This window comes from Agelaius phoeniceus, chromosome 18 (genome assembly GCF_051311805.1).
Source record: "Agelaius phoeniceus isolate bAgePho1 chromosome 18, bAgePho1.hap1, whole genome shotgun sequence".
Lineage (NCBI taxonomy): Eukaryota > Metazoa > Chordata > Aves > Passeriformes > Icteridae > Agelaius > Agelaius phoeniceus.
In genome coordinates, this window is record NC_135282.1 from 3,441,009 (window position 1) to 3,458,259 (window position 17,251).

The window sequence follows — 17,251 nt, forward strand, 5'->3', positions numbered from 1 at the left end:
AGATCCAGCCCCTTTTGGGTGAGGACTGTGGGGTTTAGGGAGAAAACCCCCACCATGAGGGGTGTGTGCAAAAATCCCCGTGTTCCCCTGTGGCCTGAGCTCTGCTGGGGACCAGGTCCTGATGCTCCAAGAAAAAGTGATGTGGTGTTGTTGTTGTTGAAGTCAGCCTGACTCGGAGCTGAACACAGCAACAGCCCTGACACATCCAAAGCAAACCAGGAACAGGCAAAGATGACCTGTGTGGAAAAGCAGCCTTTGCACAGCTGGGTGGCAAGGACAGACTTCACCTTGGAGAAACCAGAGAAACACCCCAGTGCCTCGAGGGCACCCAACATGAGAGTGCCCCAGATCTCACCACACTGTCCAGGGCACACGACAGGGATTGAAGAGAATTTGGATTTACCACAATTTCCTGCTACCTGTTGTGGAGACCTCTGGCACAGCCCAGTGCCCCTCCCCACCCAATCCATTCTTTGCACCGTTCACAGAGCTCTGGGCCAGCAGGAACTGGTGTTGGGCTGTGGGGACACAGGCCTTGGGAGACTCACAGCTGCTCTGGCCATTCCTTGTGTCAGCTAGAATATTCCTGCAAGTACCATTATGGGAAAAAAAATCACAATCAGCATCTACTCCTTCTCTCTTCCTCCAGTGACCAAAACAACCCAACCCCAACCAATGGACATAAAAATGTGCCTGAGCTGTTGGTTACAACTCAAAGCAGGAGCAGCCCCTTCCCTTCCCTTCCCCCTTCCCTTCCCCCTTCCCTTCCTCCAGGGATCCTGAGGAATGACCCAACCTCAGGGAATGCAGCCAGGCAGAGAACACAGCCCAGAATAGGCACCTGTGTCACCGAAACTGTGTTTGGGGAGAGAAGAAAACAAGCCACAGAGGACAAAGGTGTGGCACGGATGGCGAGGAGAGGTGACAGTGTCCCTGCCAGAGCAGACACATCCCAACCTGTCCCATGTGTGCTGTCACCCACAACAGCAATAACAGATATGCAGGGTGTTGGACAAGGAGGGAGAAGAATTATAGAGCTATAAAGGAAACCACAAATGTGATTCAAAGGGTGAAAGTAAATTTGTGAGAAAGCCTTACCAGGTAATCTGTAACATCTGATCTAGCAAGCTCAGCAGAGGTAGTTAGAGGTTTTTGATTAATCAGCTGTAGAGGGAAGGGAAAAATGTCTTCAGAGTAGGGAAATGGCTCTTTGATTCTACATTTTAAAAATAAAGTCAGTGGCTGCAGACTGCCCAGAAAAAGCATTTGTGGCAAACACGTCCCACTCACTGCAGAGGTGGAGGGGAATTCAGTGGGACACCAGGACAGAGCTGGGCATTCCAGTGACAAACTGGCTCCTCAGCAGATGCAGCAGCACTGCAGCTGTCCTAGGGCAGGGACAGGGTAGGAACCGGCCACCTCCTCTGAGTGCTGAACACCCCCACAACATTTTCCACATGCAGTGAAGGAGCCCAGGCTGGTCCTGTGGAGGCCCAGAGCTGGCACACACCTCACCCATCCCCACAGAGCCTCCTGCCCCAACAGCCAGCACTGATAAAATGGACTCGGGTTCCCCCCATTCCACCAGAAATTTAGTTTTCTAATTAAACACCAGAGGGAATGGGTCTGGTCTCAGCTCCAGCCCTCTCAGAGCAGCACTTGCACTCAAGGCCAAGCCCTCAGTGCACAGAACAATGAACAGGAGCCAAGCTGAGCTTGTCCTCCCACGCCCGTCTGCTGCTGCCCAGCCCCGAGCAGGGCTGTGGCAAACACCAGCTCAGGACCGGCGGCCCCACCCTCGGCTGGGAGGGGCCTCTGCCTGAGGCTCCAGATTCAGAATTAAACCCAACACTGCTGTTCAAAATCACCTTTTGCAGCTCAGACAAATCCAAACCAAGAATCCGTGGGTTTCCAGAACAATTTATTTCTCTACGTCAGGCCCTTGGAGAGCAGTAGTGTATATGTTGTGATAAACCGACACTGAGAAGATTTAACAATTTCTTCATTTAATAAGTGATTTTCACTACATGATATTGTACACTGTCATCTGTTCAAAAAAGATCAACAGTTTTTAAAAAACAAGATTCTGTGAGAGATTTATATAAACCGGTGATCAAGATCAACACCTCTGGTTGGCTTATCAAGCGAGTTTCTAGGTTTCTTTGTAGAACAAAGTCTTTATGCTGAAATGCACAAACCCCTTCCAGCAGATCCAGAGCCATTTCCATCACTCCCAGAGCCGTTTGTGTCACTGCCCCGGGACTGCTGTCTCAGCACTGGGATCTGCTCGACTGAACACACGGAAACTGTACAAAAACGTGTTCACTTTGAGCATGGACAAGCCTTTCTGTTTGCTATTTCCAGCCAGCACTTCCTTTTCTCTCCGAGAGGAAGGCGTGGATGGGAAGCCCGGCCAACTCGGCAGGGGGGTTGTGTACAAACGGGTTTCTAAGCGAACTTTGGCTTCAGGAAGGAGACACAAACACTTAAAATAATGGCTTTGTCATTGGAAGTGTACGGAGAGGGACGTGTGTCTGAATTAAATATACATCCTACCAGTGGTGCTGGCAAGGCTGAAGGTTATTCCTAATGTCGACAGCAATAGAACTAACGTGTACATGACAAGACATTAAAAGAAAAGCAATCCCTTTAAAACAAAATTGAACATAAAAAAAAGTTCACAGTGGTTTGTATAAACAGTATGTAATCGCTGACAGGAACAATCTCTACTCTCACAGCACACGAGTGCCCTCTTCAGATGCTAAAGAACAAGGTTTACACTATTCATGGTCCGGGTCCCGCCAGCCCCGCGGTTACCTGGCCCTGGTGGGGAGATGCTGTGGAGTGTGCAGCTGGAACAACGACACAGGGGGACTCTCAAACTCTTTTCCTGGGAGGGAGCAAAGTCTTTCATTCGCTGTTACAACCAGCAAATGCCATTCATCAAATGGAAAGGAAAACCACAAACACATTATCTATTTTGAGCAAGCTGAACAGCACACATGATAAGTTTAAAAATGGAGGTTATAGACTATGATACAAGTCCCAACAAGGCAGTGCCAAAGGTGACTATTTCTTGGCTTGTTTTGTGATCATACCCCTGGGAGGTGTTACAGGTCTGCTGGAATTGGGCTTCTTCTTCTCTGCAGGTTTCAAGATCTGAAAAGACAGAGGGGTCATTTAGCAAAAAGTTTTAGCTGTCTTCCAGTCCAACAGTAATTCACTGGTAAAGGCACTACATGGTTCTGGACCAGTCTCAATGTGCCAGGAAATCAATGTCTTTGCTGCTCTGAGCTAGGCCAGGCCTTGGGATCAGCTGCTCCAGAGCCCACAGCAGTGGCAGCAGCTGAGAGACAGCTGCTTTGCCTGGGTGATTTAATTCCAGGATAAAACAGTTCCCCTACTCACAGCAGCACAGGATTATCACCTTTTTGAAGATGTGAGTGCAAACACTGCCCTGCCTACATGTGACAGATGCAAAGATCTATTTGAAACAAGCCTTACTGTTATTTAATAGTAAAACATTGATTCAAAATAGCCCAAATTTAACGTGTGGCCTCACTAAAGAGAAGGGAAGATCTTTAGATACCATACCTGGAAAGAGCACATTAGTGTTTCATCCACGCTCATCATGGCACCCGCGTTATCAAATTCTCCACAGTAATTTGGGGCAGAAAACAGAGTTACCAACTGTCTTTTTGCAAAAAACTCATATCCATCTTCAACCACCTTTAGAGACAAAAGCAGAGGTGTTACTCTGGGCAGCTTCCTCCTGACAAGGTGCAAAGCAACTTTTCCAGAGGCAGCAGCTGAAAACCTGGCTATGTTTAATGAGCATGAGTTTCAAAGTTTTACATTAAAACAGGAGCATCACAAGAACCAGCTCAGCAACAGAGTCCATTAACATTGAGAAAACCCTTGTTCAAGAGAATCAGAGTTTCTATGAAAATGTTAATTATAAGGGCTGTTAAACACTGGGACACATTCAGAGAACCTCACACGTATTTACAACTTGGCTGGGCAAGACCCTCAGCACCTTGGGCTGACACAGGCTTGGCATGGGCCAGGTGACCACCTCAGGTTCCCCAAACCTAAATTATTCTATGGTTTAATGTACAAAATGAAAATACCTGATGAGCTCTACATATGAGATCCAAATCATGCTTATGGAGAAACTTAGCAACCACTTCAGCACCAAAAGTGAAGGACACTCCTCTGTCATTTTCACCCCAGCCCAAGACATCCTTGTCAGGGTCGGACCACAGGAGGTCACACAGGAGGCCTTGGTCCGGTACATCCGTGGGGCGCATGATTCGTCTGATCTGCTCCATTGACTGCAGGTCTGGTGACAAACCTGTTCACAGGGAAGACACAGGCAGGCCCCAGCTTAGTCCAGCTTTGCTCTGCAGCACTGACATTCATCCAGGACAAAAATAACTTGGATTCAAAGTGATTCACCACTGCCATTTTACGTAGCTCAGTGGCGACATTCACTGACGTTTTTTAAATCCAGCATTTTGGTACAGAAGTCACTTTGTAGGAGATTTACTGGAAGCAAGATAAAGCAAGGCCATTTCCACATTTTACAGGATTACAATAATCTCACTAATATTTTGCAAGTGTCTGATAGAAGAGCTGTTAAATAAAAGAGGCATGAACACCAGGAATCACAGGGAACGCTCGCTGTGATGATCAGTGAAATGAAATAAAATATCAAACCAATCTCATACCATTTTTCACTGATGTGAGTCCCTGGGCAGCTGTAATGACTCGCAAGTGATAAAACATTTAAGGTGCAATCTGTATTTTATGACCAGAAAAAGCTGCATCATGTGGCATAAATCAACTTCTACAAATTAAACCCAATTTAAAGCCCATACAGGGCTTGGAGCAACCTGATCTAGTGACAGGAGTCCCTGCCCATGGTGGGGGAATTCTATTGACTGATCCCCCCAGGTGCCCTCCAACCCAAACCACTCTGGTTCTGTGAAAACAGATGTTTTTGGGACAGACATCACACTCCTGGTCATCTATGTCTCAAATACCCCTCCAAGGACTCTCTGCTCCAAAGGAGAGGCTATTAAAGGTGCCTTTGGTGGAAAAGGAAGAGCAGATCGTGTCTGAACCGGCTCCATGATTCACAAACCGACACTCACCGAGCCCAACCCTTCCTCATACACGAGCCAAGGCAGAGAAAAATATCAAAGTTTTGAAGCTTCAGCAATGTAAACATGAAACTGCCATGGCTGAGCTTTCCAGTTCCTCAAACATCACCAAAGAACTGCTACTCACCCCCGTGACAGCAGAATATTTTCTCATCCACAATAGCTGCAATTGGTAAACAGTTAAAACAGTCTGTGAAGGTTTTCCACAGCTTAATATTGTATCTTCTCTTACCTAGAAGAGATTGGGGAGAAAATCCCAGTCAATGTGCTTTTCTAATACAAACACAACCAATCTAACTTAGATGCCTGAACTTTACTGAGACTTGCAAAAAGTCAGCATTAGAGCCTATACATAATTGATATTTTCTGACTTATTTAATTGTTTAAATGGCAAAGGTCTCTCAGTGTGGCACAGCTTCAAGGACACCATAAGCCTGTTCAACAGTTGGCAATCAGGCTCTCCAGTCCCAACTCTGCTTTGGCAAATTATCCCTTGGAGAATTTGATCTATTGCAGAAAATTTTGCCATTTGCCATTTCTTTCAGGGGAAGAGAGCAATTCTTGAAAAGCAGATTTTCTTTAAAATTCTGCTTTACCACATAAACTCACTTTCGGCAAATAAACAGGACTGAAAAACGAAACAGGACTGAAAAACAAAACTGCCACAGTTTTCTGAATTTCAAAGGGACTCTCCCAGATATGAACCCTGAACATATTTGTGATATATGACTAAGCCTGTGATTAATCTCTGAGGAGACAACTCTGAAATACCACACATCTTTGTTTCCTCACAGGAGGAGAACAAGACATGGAGTGCACATCTTGTCATCATCTGCAAGCCAAGTGTGTCCCACCACACAAGTTCCAGCACGCTTCAGTGCACAATTAATTTAATATCAGCTCTACATTATCTGGATTAAATCACATCCTTTGAAACAGGAACACTGGCTCCTACTTCACAGCAAAATTACTTGTTGTGTTTGGGTAAGGCCTACATACATCCCACAATCTGTACCTATCATCAGATGAGTGAAACAGAGGTTAATCTCTGTAATGCACATCAAATGCAATTCTCCCATCTCTCATTAGATGCCCCTATGAGTTTTACCAGTGAGAATTGTTCGTTAACACAGCAGCCAAAAAATAAAATTACCCACTTGGTTGCTGCTTTGTAGTGTGAGGCTCAGACTCCAAGAGGGCCAGGGGAAGGACAGACTCCCCTCTCTAAAACAGGCCAAGGACCCCTCTAAAGAGCACAGAGGGCGTTTCAAGTTAGGAAGGAGCCATCTGACACTGCCACCCTGCTGTCCCCAGTGGAGGCACACATGCTTGGTACTTACATTCATCATAAAACCCATAAATTCTATTGATGCTGGCACATTCGTGGTTCCCTCGGAGGAGGAAAAAATTCTCTGGGTATTTAATTTTGTAGGCCAGTAGAAGACAAATTGTTTCTAAAGATTGTTTTCCTCTGTCAACATAATCACCAAGGAACAGGTAGTTGCTCTCTGGTGGAAAACCCCCGTATTCAAAGAGTCGGAGCAAGTCATAGTATTGTCCATGGATGTCACCTGCAAGGAGATGCAGACATGACACTTGAGTGACTCTTCACTACCTTCTTTGATTGAAAGAACAAATCAAAAATGCTTCAGAAAGAAAAAAAGCTTGCAGTTAGATACCCCCCATAACATACTTAAAATGGCAGTTAACGTAGATAAAATTATCACATTTTGACATCTATGCAATGGTAGCTACACAAAAATATTTGTGTGTATAAAACAAAATCAAGATTCCAAGAAACCAACTGTGTTTTCTGGAAACACCCAGTAATTCAAATTCTAGCAGGGAAACGGCATCAAAAATGAAATTGGTATTTCTGCCTTTGCCTTAAATCATGGGCTTGTTTCTGACAAGCAGAACACTAAATCATGATTTTAGACTACCAATATTATAAATATGGAATGAGCTGCTTCAAATAGAAGTAAGTCCTCTGTTTTAGAGTTGGATAAAAAACTATTTGCTAGAATCTTTCAAAATTGGATTTATTGAGGCTTTTATGTTGACATTCTTCATTCTTTTAGCATAAGTAGACATGTACATGTGTGCAAAATGAGCACTGCTGTATGCAATACAGTGAGACCAAACTAGAAAGTAATTCCAAGAAACAGCACAAAAATCTAAGTTTTCAACAGGGTTTTAAAATACTGTCAAACCTCTGCTCAGCTTTGCATGGCAGCACATTAAATACTGGGGTTCCTCATTGTTTCCCCTTGGTCAGTCACAATTGGGCCAAACATCATTTATTTGATAACTTCTTTCAAAAACTTCACGTGAACCTCTCCCCCAGCCTGGAGAAACTGGACCAGTTGCTTTTTGGGTTTGGATTATTTTGGTCCCAAATACAATTCCCACACGTTACCCCCTCTCTACTCCTCTGCCCTACATATCCAGCAGGGTTTTATTTTGCCTTTTGCTACAATTATTTATTAGTTTCACTGTTAGTAAGTGAAAGTAGCATCTGGCACTTGTTCTCTGCCTACGGTCTGCATTTACCTGATACCTCCCCCAAGATCAAACCAAAACTCACAGTACTCACCACAGATCTTCAGTGGAGCTTCAAGTTCTAGTAGAATAGGCTGACTCAGGAAGATTTCTCTGGATTTCAAGCACAATCCTCTAATTTCATTCTCTTGAAGTTGGACGTTTTTGCCTGGTTTTGATCCTCGCACTGCCAGGAGGAGTCAGAGGTCAGTTATCAAAACCAGCAACATCCCTGGTGTTATTTTAAGAGCCTGACTAAATGCCAGAGCAGCACTGAATGAGAAGGTACCAGGGCAGGCTTAGTGTGCTGGGGTGAAATGGAAAGGGGAGTGTGTTCTGTTCCAGTCGTATGTTACTTTCATTTAACAGAATTCATGGCTCAACACTTCCCCCGTTAAAAATGTCACATTTTAAATAGCATCAGTTTAGTTCCATTTAGTTATAAACCCCATCTTGGACAATGTGACTATTTACATGTTATTTTTTAGTGAAGCAGTTCTTGTTCTCTGGAAGCTGTCTGAACTCGAGCAAAGGGTGTCTGCCACTCAGTCACCAACAAATGTGCAAGTTTCCCTAAACCAGCAAATCACCTCACCCAACCTAAACAAGACCACAGCACCAGTAAATCTTGCACTGCCCTGTTCTACACTGCAGCTGGAAAACAGGGAAGAAAAATACACACACATGACTGGAAGGGAAGGAGTATGAGTAAGGAAATAGTTTGGGATCATGATGACAAAGCAGCTGCCATCATCACTGCCTTTGAGCAGGGTAAAGGACAAACCAGTAGAGACCAATCTCCCAGCCCCAAAGCATTTCCCCCTCCCAACTCCCATCCTTCACACCCTTCCATCACTGCTTCAATCTCCCCACTGCAACAATTCCTGACAGTTTGTTCCTTTAACATCCATTAAAGCTTTCCTTCCTGCTCTGGACAAGGACATCAGCCTGACCTGAACAAGTTCCACACTCCTGCTTCTGTTGCCCAGAAATACAAAGGACATTTCTACAGCAGCAGCACTGTAACTACAGCCCAAATTGCAGAAAACAGCATTTATCAGGGTTAAGACTGGATTTAAAAAAATTATGAGTATGCCATTACTGGTGAAGCCTATATTTTTATTTGTTGTCAAAACCAGTGATAACATAATAGTGATAAGGCTGAAGAAAAAACAGGAGTAAGAGCAGCAGTCATCTACAATGTAACCCATTGGTTCAGCCCCAGCAAAGCCAAACCCGAGTCTCAGACAGCTGGAAATGCTCTGCCAACACCTCCAGAAACAAAATCCCCCCACTGCTAAGGCTGCCAGGTTAGGTGATAACTGTGAGCAAATCTACGGCACTGAGACTGAAAAATCAATGGCCTTATCCAAAAAAGTCTGGTCTTTAACTGCAAAAAACAGCAAGCAACAAGCCTGAATCCTTTCAAACACAAGAACCTATGCAATACTATCTTCCTGCAGCCCTGAATAACTTGGTAGCTAGCTGCCACTTCAGTCTAATTCCTTTGCTACTGTTTCACCTCCGAGTGAGAAATCCGAAAGCTCCAGATGACTCAAATCTCTGCCATCCATCCCTGCGCTGCACGGAGCCAAGTGAGAACTGCAGTGGGAAAGGCTGGGGGTGCTCAAGGCAACTTTTAGGAACAGCAAGAACAAAAACCAGTTGTGTTCCAATTTCTCACTAGCACAGAAGCTCCTGACTTTTCCACAAGCCTCTGATCAAGCACAGCAAACGCTGCTCAGCGAGTGTGCACCTTGTCTAACCATAATAAAACAATGAAATCCGTGACTCTGGATGTGAGCTCTGCCTGCACTGGCGGTGCTGCTGCCACTGCAATCCTGCCCTGAGTGCCAGACCCTGCCAGGGTGGCCCTGCAGAACCACTGGCAGTGCCCCAAACCCCAGCAGCTTTCCCCAAACAAGCTCCAAAACAAAACTGCAGCTCAGATTGCAGCTGTGCTCACAGTGACATCAGTGCAGGTCAAAAGCCAGGCCTCACCAGCGCTCTCCTTCGGGCTGTACCTGCTCTGATCCTCTCTGCCCACGTGCTATCACTCAGCACTGACAGTACATGCCAACACTGGAATTACCTCTGCACTTCATGGCTTTCATTAAAATCTCAGAAGTAATGAAGCATGTAAATGGAAGTTAAATCTTTGTCACAGCAGTTTATCACCAATGAGGCTTTTCATCCATGCAGTAATTTTTTCATCCATACAGTAATTTTCCTAAGATTCTGAGCAACAAGCAAGTCACTCAAAATGCCAAATATCCAGAAGCAATAAACAACAGAAATTTTTAGAATTAAATGATAAACTGGCTGAATTGTAAATATAAAATTGATGGTCACTTAATCACAGATTTTACAATTCACTTTTCCTTTTTTTTTGAGATAATTCAGATGTATTATACAGTTATATACAGAATAATTCAGTTTTCTGTGAAGCCAAAAATTTAATTTGCCATGATTTGGTCTTCTTAGAAATTGCTAAAACCAAACTCTGTACTTCACATCCATAAATTAAAAAGTACAAAATATTATAAAGACTATGCAATGCACTGAGTCACTAAAGCTCATGAATAAAGCATGTGCACTCGTTTTTGCTCAAGATTAAATGAAGATCTGAACACTGTTTCAGACACAGGTTTTCTAGGTTTTTCCAATACATTTTTATTGAACTGGTATAATCCTCACGCAGTTTTAGTCACCTGCCTGTAGAAAACCTGGACAAAATGAAATGAAGCTTTGCTGCACTTCCCAAACTCCCTAGGACAGATGCCATGGATGAAAGAACAAGAAAATTTGGTTCAGCTCTGCCTGCCAGTGACATTTTCACTGCTCTGTCCATCCTGCACAGAGACAAGTGTGTTAAATTTTTTAATGACATTAACCTGTATGTCCTGAAAAGCTAGAAAAACAAAAGTGGCTTTGGCTTCAGGAGAATCAAAAATGCACAAGTGCATCTTGGTTTGAGGAATCCATATTTTTAGTGCAAGGATCTTCTCAGACACAATGAAAGAGCTGGCACAGAAATGCAGGATATTCAGTCTTAATGACTTTTTAAAAGGTTTCTCTGGGTCTTCAAGTTACTTAGTCCTTCTAAGAAAGACAAAAATAGAACACTATGAAAAATATGTTGTGTTTACAGTTTGTTTCTCTGCTTTGGACCAAAACAAGGCAGCTTGTGGAGATCAGACAGTATAATGCTAATTGACAGCTTGGTCATGAAGTCAAAAGAGCAGCTCAATAGCACTGTACAGGCACATTTGCCCTTTCAATGCATAAAAAACAACCTCTAAGAAATGGCATCCTGGAACTGACAGTGGGACAAGCTAAAGATTTATCATTTGGGGAAAAAAACCAGCCCATTGCAAGTGGTATTTTATTTGTGCCTGAACACACTGCTGCAGCATTTCCAGACAGCAAAATATCCCCACCCTCTTTGGGCAGGGATGCTCCTGTTCTTAGAGATGATTCCTCTAGAGCCTGAATTTCAGTGTCCAGTCTGGGCAGTTTTCTAACAGCTCAAATCTTCCTTACTGTACAAATATGAGAAGCTGTGAAGAAATAAGCTCTCCACTGGATGGAAATGACCACAGAAGAAAATCCTTCCCTGCAGCCCAGATGATCTTTGCAGAGGTTCTGCTCTGAACACAAGGTCCACTGCTGAAATCATCCTGGACTTCCAAGACAGGGAGAAACTGATGGAAACAAGAAATACCGACTCTAAAATGAGTGTATTATAAACAGAGCAGTGTGACAGGTGCCCAGCAGAGGGGGAAAGGAAGGAATAGGAAGAAAAGCAAGAACTTGAGGCACTCAGTCATTCTGGAGCAAGCAAACAGCAGGCACCAAGTGTAGCTGCAGCTGCCAGGAGTCAGAACACTGCCTGACATTGAGAATTTATTCTACATTTCCCTGGGAGGGATAAATGGGTCAGGAGCTGGGGGATCCAGAATGTACAACAGTCCGAGACCATATGCATGCAGAGTACAACAGACTCCCACAGCCCAACCCACCCCCAGCATTTTCCAATCTTTGCTTTGGTGCCACACAGTCCTTTACGTCACTCAAGGTTAACATGAAAGGGACAGATACTTAGAGAAGGAGTCAAAAATAGCAGGAAGTTCAAAAATGCCAGAAATTGCAGTGATCCAAACATCTCATTTCCATTCAGTATTACATTACAAGAAGCAGCTGAGATACTGTCAACTGAAGTGTGAGAATCGAGTTCTCCTACAGAAAATGCTTTAAGAAAAATAGTCTATCTACAGGTCAGTTCATTTTCCTGCCTTATTAAACAAGTCTCTCAGTTTCACCATATTTTACGTTAAGATGTCTGCAATCATAGTGACATTTCCAAAAATACTGCAGGTTGGTTTTAATCTACTTTTTAGCAGCTCCCAATGACAGTTTCACAGTCAGTTTTGCACCACAGGCACAAAGGGAATAAATAACTTGAAAGTGGTTGATGTAAAAAAGGTTTTACTTCACTGCAGGCACTACCAGCTTTGATCAGATCTCTTCAAACTCAAAACTGAAATGGAAAAGCATCTCCTCAGTGCACAAGGCTCTGAAAAGTTCTCATCTGCTTTCTAGTATGCCAAAAGTTCACAGCAGTGTTATCAAATGAAGATTCTGCATGACTACAGGTTTTTCATCTTGTAACATATTTCCACACTGCAGACAGGTGAGGAGCAACAGGTGCTCACAAACAGAGGGGACAAATTCCTCCACTTCTGACTGGGCAACAGGCACAGAACTCCACAGACTTATCTCAATCCATGGCATTGATAAGAATCTAATGCTGCTCTTTGGAATGAAGAGTTTCTATTTCCTACTCTTAGAAACTGCTGCACCACAGCAGGAAACAATTAACATCAAGCTACACAAACCAGGGAAAATGATATGGTCTGAGGTCAAAAAGTGTTGCTTGTCCATGAGAAACTTCATCAGAGCATCCCAACTCACCCATGAGTAAATGTGACATTTCAGATTAACATCTCTGAGAATCACTCTTACCCCAGTATATGAAGCTAAAGGTCAAGCAACCCTGCAGACCCAATTAATGCTGTACTTAGCAGAAAAGTGAAAAAAAAATTTAGGACTGTATTTGTGAGAAAAAATCTTCTCTGTGGTGAGCAAAATCTTATCTGTGCTCTTTAGCTCAACTATTTTTAATAAGTAGATGATAATCTTTCCCCATTTAAAGTACATTAAGAGAGAATATCTCCTTGACATCTCTACAACAGGCTTGACTGGGAATAGAAATCTGTGGGTGTATAAACAGAAATGTTGAAGGATTCAGGAGTCTTTTTGCAGATTTTAGTGCACTAGCCAGGATTTCAGTTTTCAGAATGGCTACCACCACTGTAGCCTCGCGTGGCTCTATCCACAGTAGCCTCCATTCATGACTCAATTCTCCCTTCAAGTGCCTGCAGAGGAAGCAGCACAGGAGGGATCTGCAGGAACCTATTTCAGCTGGGGTCACTGAGGTGTGCTGCAATTGTTGTTTCACCCGTTATTTCCTGTTACCATGGCAAGACTCAGACACTCCAATCCTGCTTTCTAACCAGGTGACTGTGAGCTCCAACCAGACCCCACTCATCTGCAAGAGCTGCCAGCACACGAGCTGAGGGAATGGATGAGGGGCTCGGGCTGGAGGAAGCCCATGTGCCGTGACACAGAGAGGAAGCCACGCTCACACTCAGCAGTCTCAGCATTTGGCACTCATTCTTTACTGAGGCAAGCAGGAATTCTGCCATTTCCTGGAGCCCTTGCCCAGGCCATACAGGTGCCATTCATTTTTGATCTCACAAGGAGTTTTTAGCACCTTCTTGTCTGCTGGCATTTTTGACTGGGCACACACAGCTGCAGTTGCTGCCTTCAGTACCCCCTGCAAGAAGGGGCAAAATTTGCTCTTATGTTTGAATAAATGCCATCCAAATCTGAGCCTTTATCAAGGATACTTAAAAACATTTCAGTACTCAGTGCAGGATACTGTTACTCACTGCACTTTGCAAGTTCTTGTGGATATTACAGTTACCAGAAGTCACAAAGTCACACAAGCTGTACTCAGGAAATTGCTCCTAGCAGGACACAACCCCCATCAGTAAAAAAGGGAGAAAATACAAATTCAATTACAGCAAAAAAAAGTCAGTATTTTCAATGTTTTCCCTGAATGGCTTTCCAAGGTTGAGAACAATGCTACTGCAAAATGGTTTTTTGTGACATTTCAATGCCAAATGGTTCTGTACTATAAACAATTGGAGCAAGGAAGACTCTTCAAATATTTACCTTAGAATGAGAAGCTGAAGTATGTATTTCCAGGCCTTTTAAAGAACAAGCTAATAATTTCACCTAAATAGCCTAACGTGGGTGGCAGAACATCACTATTTGGGGGAAAAGTAGGAATAATGTCAGTTGAGCAGAGGAGTCAGGATAGAAAGCAGCTGAAATCTCTCACAAATACATTATTAATACCCTGTATATTAAGGACAAAAGCAAGAATAATTTATTATTCACCCTTCACTTTATCTCAACCATTAGACTCAATTCACTGCTTCTTCCACCAGGGCAATGCATGATAAAACAAATACCTGACTGTACCTGCTCACTGATTTCCAGTATTTCATCAAGAATCTCCTTAGCACTGGGCTTTGGTACCTTTAGAAAGGGCTAAGCCCCCTGCTCATACTCTTTAAATTTTAGTAGCAAAATCACTTAAATTTAACTGCTATAAAAATGTGTAAGTATTTAAAGTTTAAAGAGAGCTATAATGAAATACCAAATTGCTCTAAAATTACAGCTTGCACAAGGATTTGGGCAATTCAGTTTGTGAGCTGATTATTAAAGCAGATTTTGCAGTGTTTTCATGCCTGAGTATGATTTTAATCTGTGTGCAGCCTTGTCTGAAGGGGTATTGACACAGGGCACACCACACTTTGTGTAACCAACATTATGCACTTGTTCTACCAGAACTGCACTGAAAACAATCATTTGTTTGGTCTAAATCTAAAATGCAGTGTGTGCTGAAATGCAGCAATGTTTTAGGGAAAAAAAAAAGTATAAAAATGACTCTCACAAAGGTCAGTCATTACTCTCTGTCTGGCAAAGATATTTAGAACAGACATTTAATAATCAACAAATAAAGCACTAGCATAGGTTACTAACACCAGTAATTGTTTTAAATATTGAAAGACAATCATTGCCTCAAGGAATCCAAAATCCCAGCTGCAGTATTAATAAAGGAAAAAAAAATTCATTTCAGTTCTGGCAGCTGATGCAACCTCAGGTAAGGTCTGTAATTGCATGAAGCACCTCTTAAAAGATGGCAGTAAACCTTCTGAAGGCTGATTTATGAACTCCATTCTGCTCCAACCATCTCATGCTGATAGAAACTGAGCAAGAGCAGAACACATTGACACTGTACATCTTACTACTGTTTGAAACTTTAAACAGAGAAATCACTTGCATTTCTTTCTAGGAAAGGTCTAATCCATGCTTCTAAAAATTAAACTTTACACTTTGAAAATATTGTGTTAGTTACACTAAGGGAAATCAGTAAGAACTGTAACTAATGAGTGCAACTCAACTGAGCATGTATTAATATGTCACCAAACATATGACATACGAGACCTGACATTTACAAGTCGTATTACTGGATTTTCAGGAAAATCCTGGTCTAACTTTATGAAGGGAAGTCTTTAAATAATTGAAACCAGGGCGGTTTAAATTGGTAACAGGCAAAACCCAAACTGGATCAGAGGAAAAACCCCATTTACTTTTACTTATTCAATAATCCCATGATTCATCTACAGGATTTTTTAACTCCAATTTTCTAGAGTAGAATTTTCTGTTCCTCTGCCTGACCTTTTGCTATCCAAGCACTAAACAAGCAAAATCCTGTAAGAACGAAAGTGTGTAAGAAAAGACATTTCTTCATCATTTTTCTCGGCAACATCTCAACTGACTTTGTGCCAAATGGAAAAAAGTTAAATCCCTGACCATGCTTTTCAAGAGTAAGTCCAGATGAGATGCCTGCCCTGACACACGTGAAATGAGGCTGGATCAGGACTGCTTCCTTCTCTGCATAATTATGCTTTTCCTTGATGCCTGGAAGAGAATTTGTCACTGGCAACTTCTCAGTCTTTTGCCCTAAAATCAGTCGATCCCAGTCCAGTGCTGATCTCTGCAAGCGAAGGGATGATGCTGGAGACACCCCCTGCAACTTCCAGGTTTTCCTTTGATTTGCAAAGTCCCAGGCAACTCTTTTCATCCCAAAGCACCAACAATAGCAGACAATAAGCCCTTTTTCAGACTGTCTGAAACACCAAACCCCAACCCTCTATTCACACCTAAAAACCCACCATATGTTACGAATTAAGAGCCAAAATCCTGTGGCAGCTTTAATGCAAGCAGCTAATCAAAGCTAAAGCCAGCATACACTGAAACCCACGGCAGTCTCCTCCCGACTTGCTGAAAAGCTGCCTCAACATTCTTTAAACGCGCTGAATCTTATTTCCAGAGCCCCGCGACTACCCAGCCATGCACGGACCCCATGTGTGTGTGTGAAAGGCAAGAGAACAGCCCAGGCTTTTTAAAAGCCCTTCCTGCAAAATACTACTAAACTAAGCATCCCCTCATTCGAGCACAGGACTAGATTAAGCATCCCCTCAGAACTGCAGGGGAGGAGAAGGGGGCAGCCGGCTGCTCCCAGCATTGCACCGGGGGATCAAAAGGCAGAAACCCACACGGGCTGAGGGGAAAGTTGGGGCTGCGGGGCCGAGCCAGGCGGGGAGGCGGCGGCGGCGACCCCAGGCAGACAAAGCGCCTCTCGCCCCTCCATTTTCGTGCCCCCTCAGCCCCCGCCGGGCGGGCGGGACGCGGCGCATCGGCCCCGCCGCCCCCCCACAACCGCGCCGTCCCCGATCCTCACCCTCCAGCAGCCGTTGGATGATGCTGTCGATGTTGAGCTTGTCTATATCCGCCATCGCCTCTCAGCGGCCGGGCGGAGCCCTCCCCGCCGCTCCGCTCGCGGCTTGGCCGGCCCGACTCCGCTCCTCGTTCTGTCTCGTTTTTGCCCTTTCCTGCTCTGCGCCTTCCCTCGCTCTCTCTGCCCCCCCCGCCCCCTCAGCACAGAGCCAGCACTGAACAAAATGGCCGCCGTCCCCTCAGCGGGCTCGCCTGGCGCACGGATACTACGAGCGCGACGCGGCCCGTCGGAAACCCTTTATAGGCCGGGCGGGAAGAGCGGGAGCGGTGATGCGGCTCCGCTTGCGGGATCCTACCGCTCCCGGGACGGGAAGTAGTGCGGCGGTACCGCCTCCCGGTGTCGCGACAGTCGCAGAGCGGCGGAACCGGTGGCGGCGGTCACAGAATCCATTAGGTTGGAAAAGAGCTCCGAGATCGTTCAGTCCAGCCTGTAGCCAAACATCACTATGTCACCTAGACCATGGCACCGAGTGCCACATTCAGTCGTTCCTTGAGGGACAGGGACTCCAGCACGTCCCTGTGCAGCCCGTTCCAATGTCTAATCACCA

At 44.3% G+C, this 17,251-nt stretch overlaps 1 protein-coding gene across 1 annotated transcript; it reads right to left on the bottom strand.

The window, feature by feature from the left end:
• Positions 1 to 1,904: 1,904 nt before the first annotated feature.
• On the bottom strand, positions 1,905 to 16,906 carry PPP1CC (protein phosphatase 1 catalytic subunit gamma). Its single transcript, XM_054645525.2, has 7 exons — positions 16,648 to 16,906; positions 7,762 to 7,893; positions 6,506 to 6,736; positions 5,293 to 5,397; positions 4,131 to 4,354; positions 3,595 to 3,729; positions 1,905 to 3,159 (listed from the first exon to the last, which is right to left on the bottom strand). The coding sequence occupies exons 1-7, from the start codon at positions 16,700 to 16,702 to the stop codon at positions 3,070 to 3,072; spliced, it is 972 nt and encodes a 323-aa protein (XP_054501500.1). The 5' UTR covers positions 16,703 to 16,906; the 3' UTR covers positions 1,905 to 3,069.
• Positions 16,907 to 17,251: the final 345 nt, after the last annotated feature.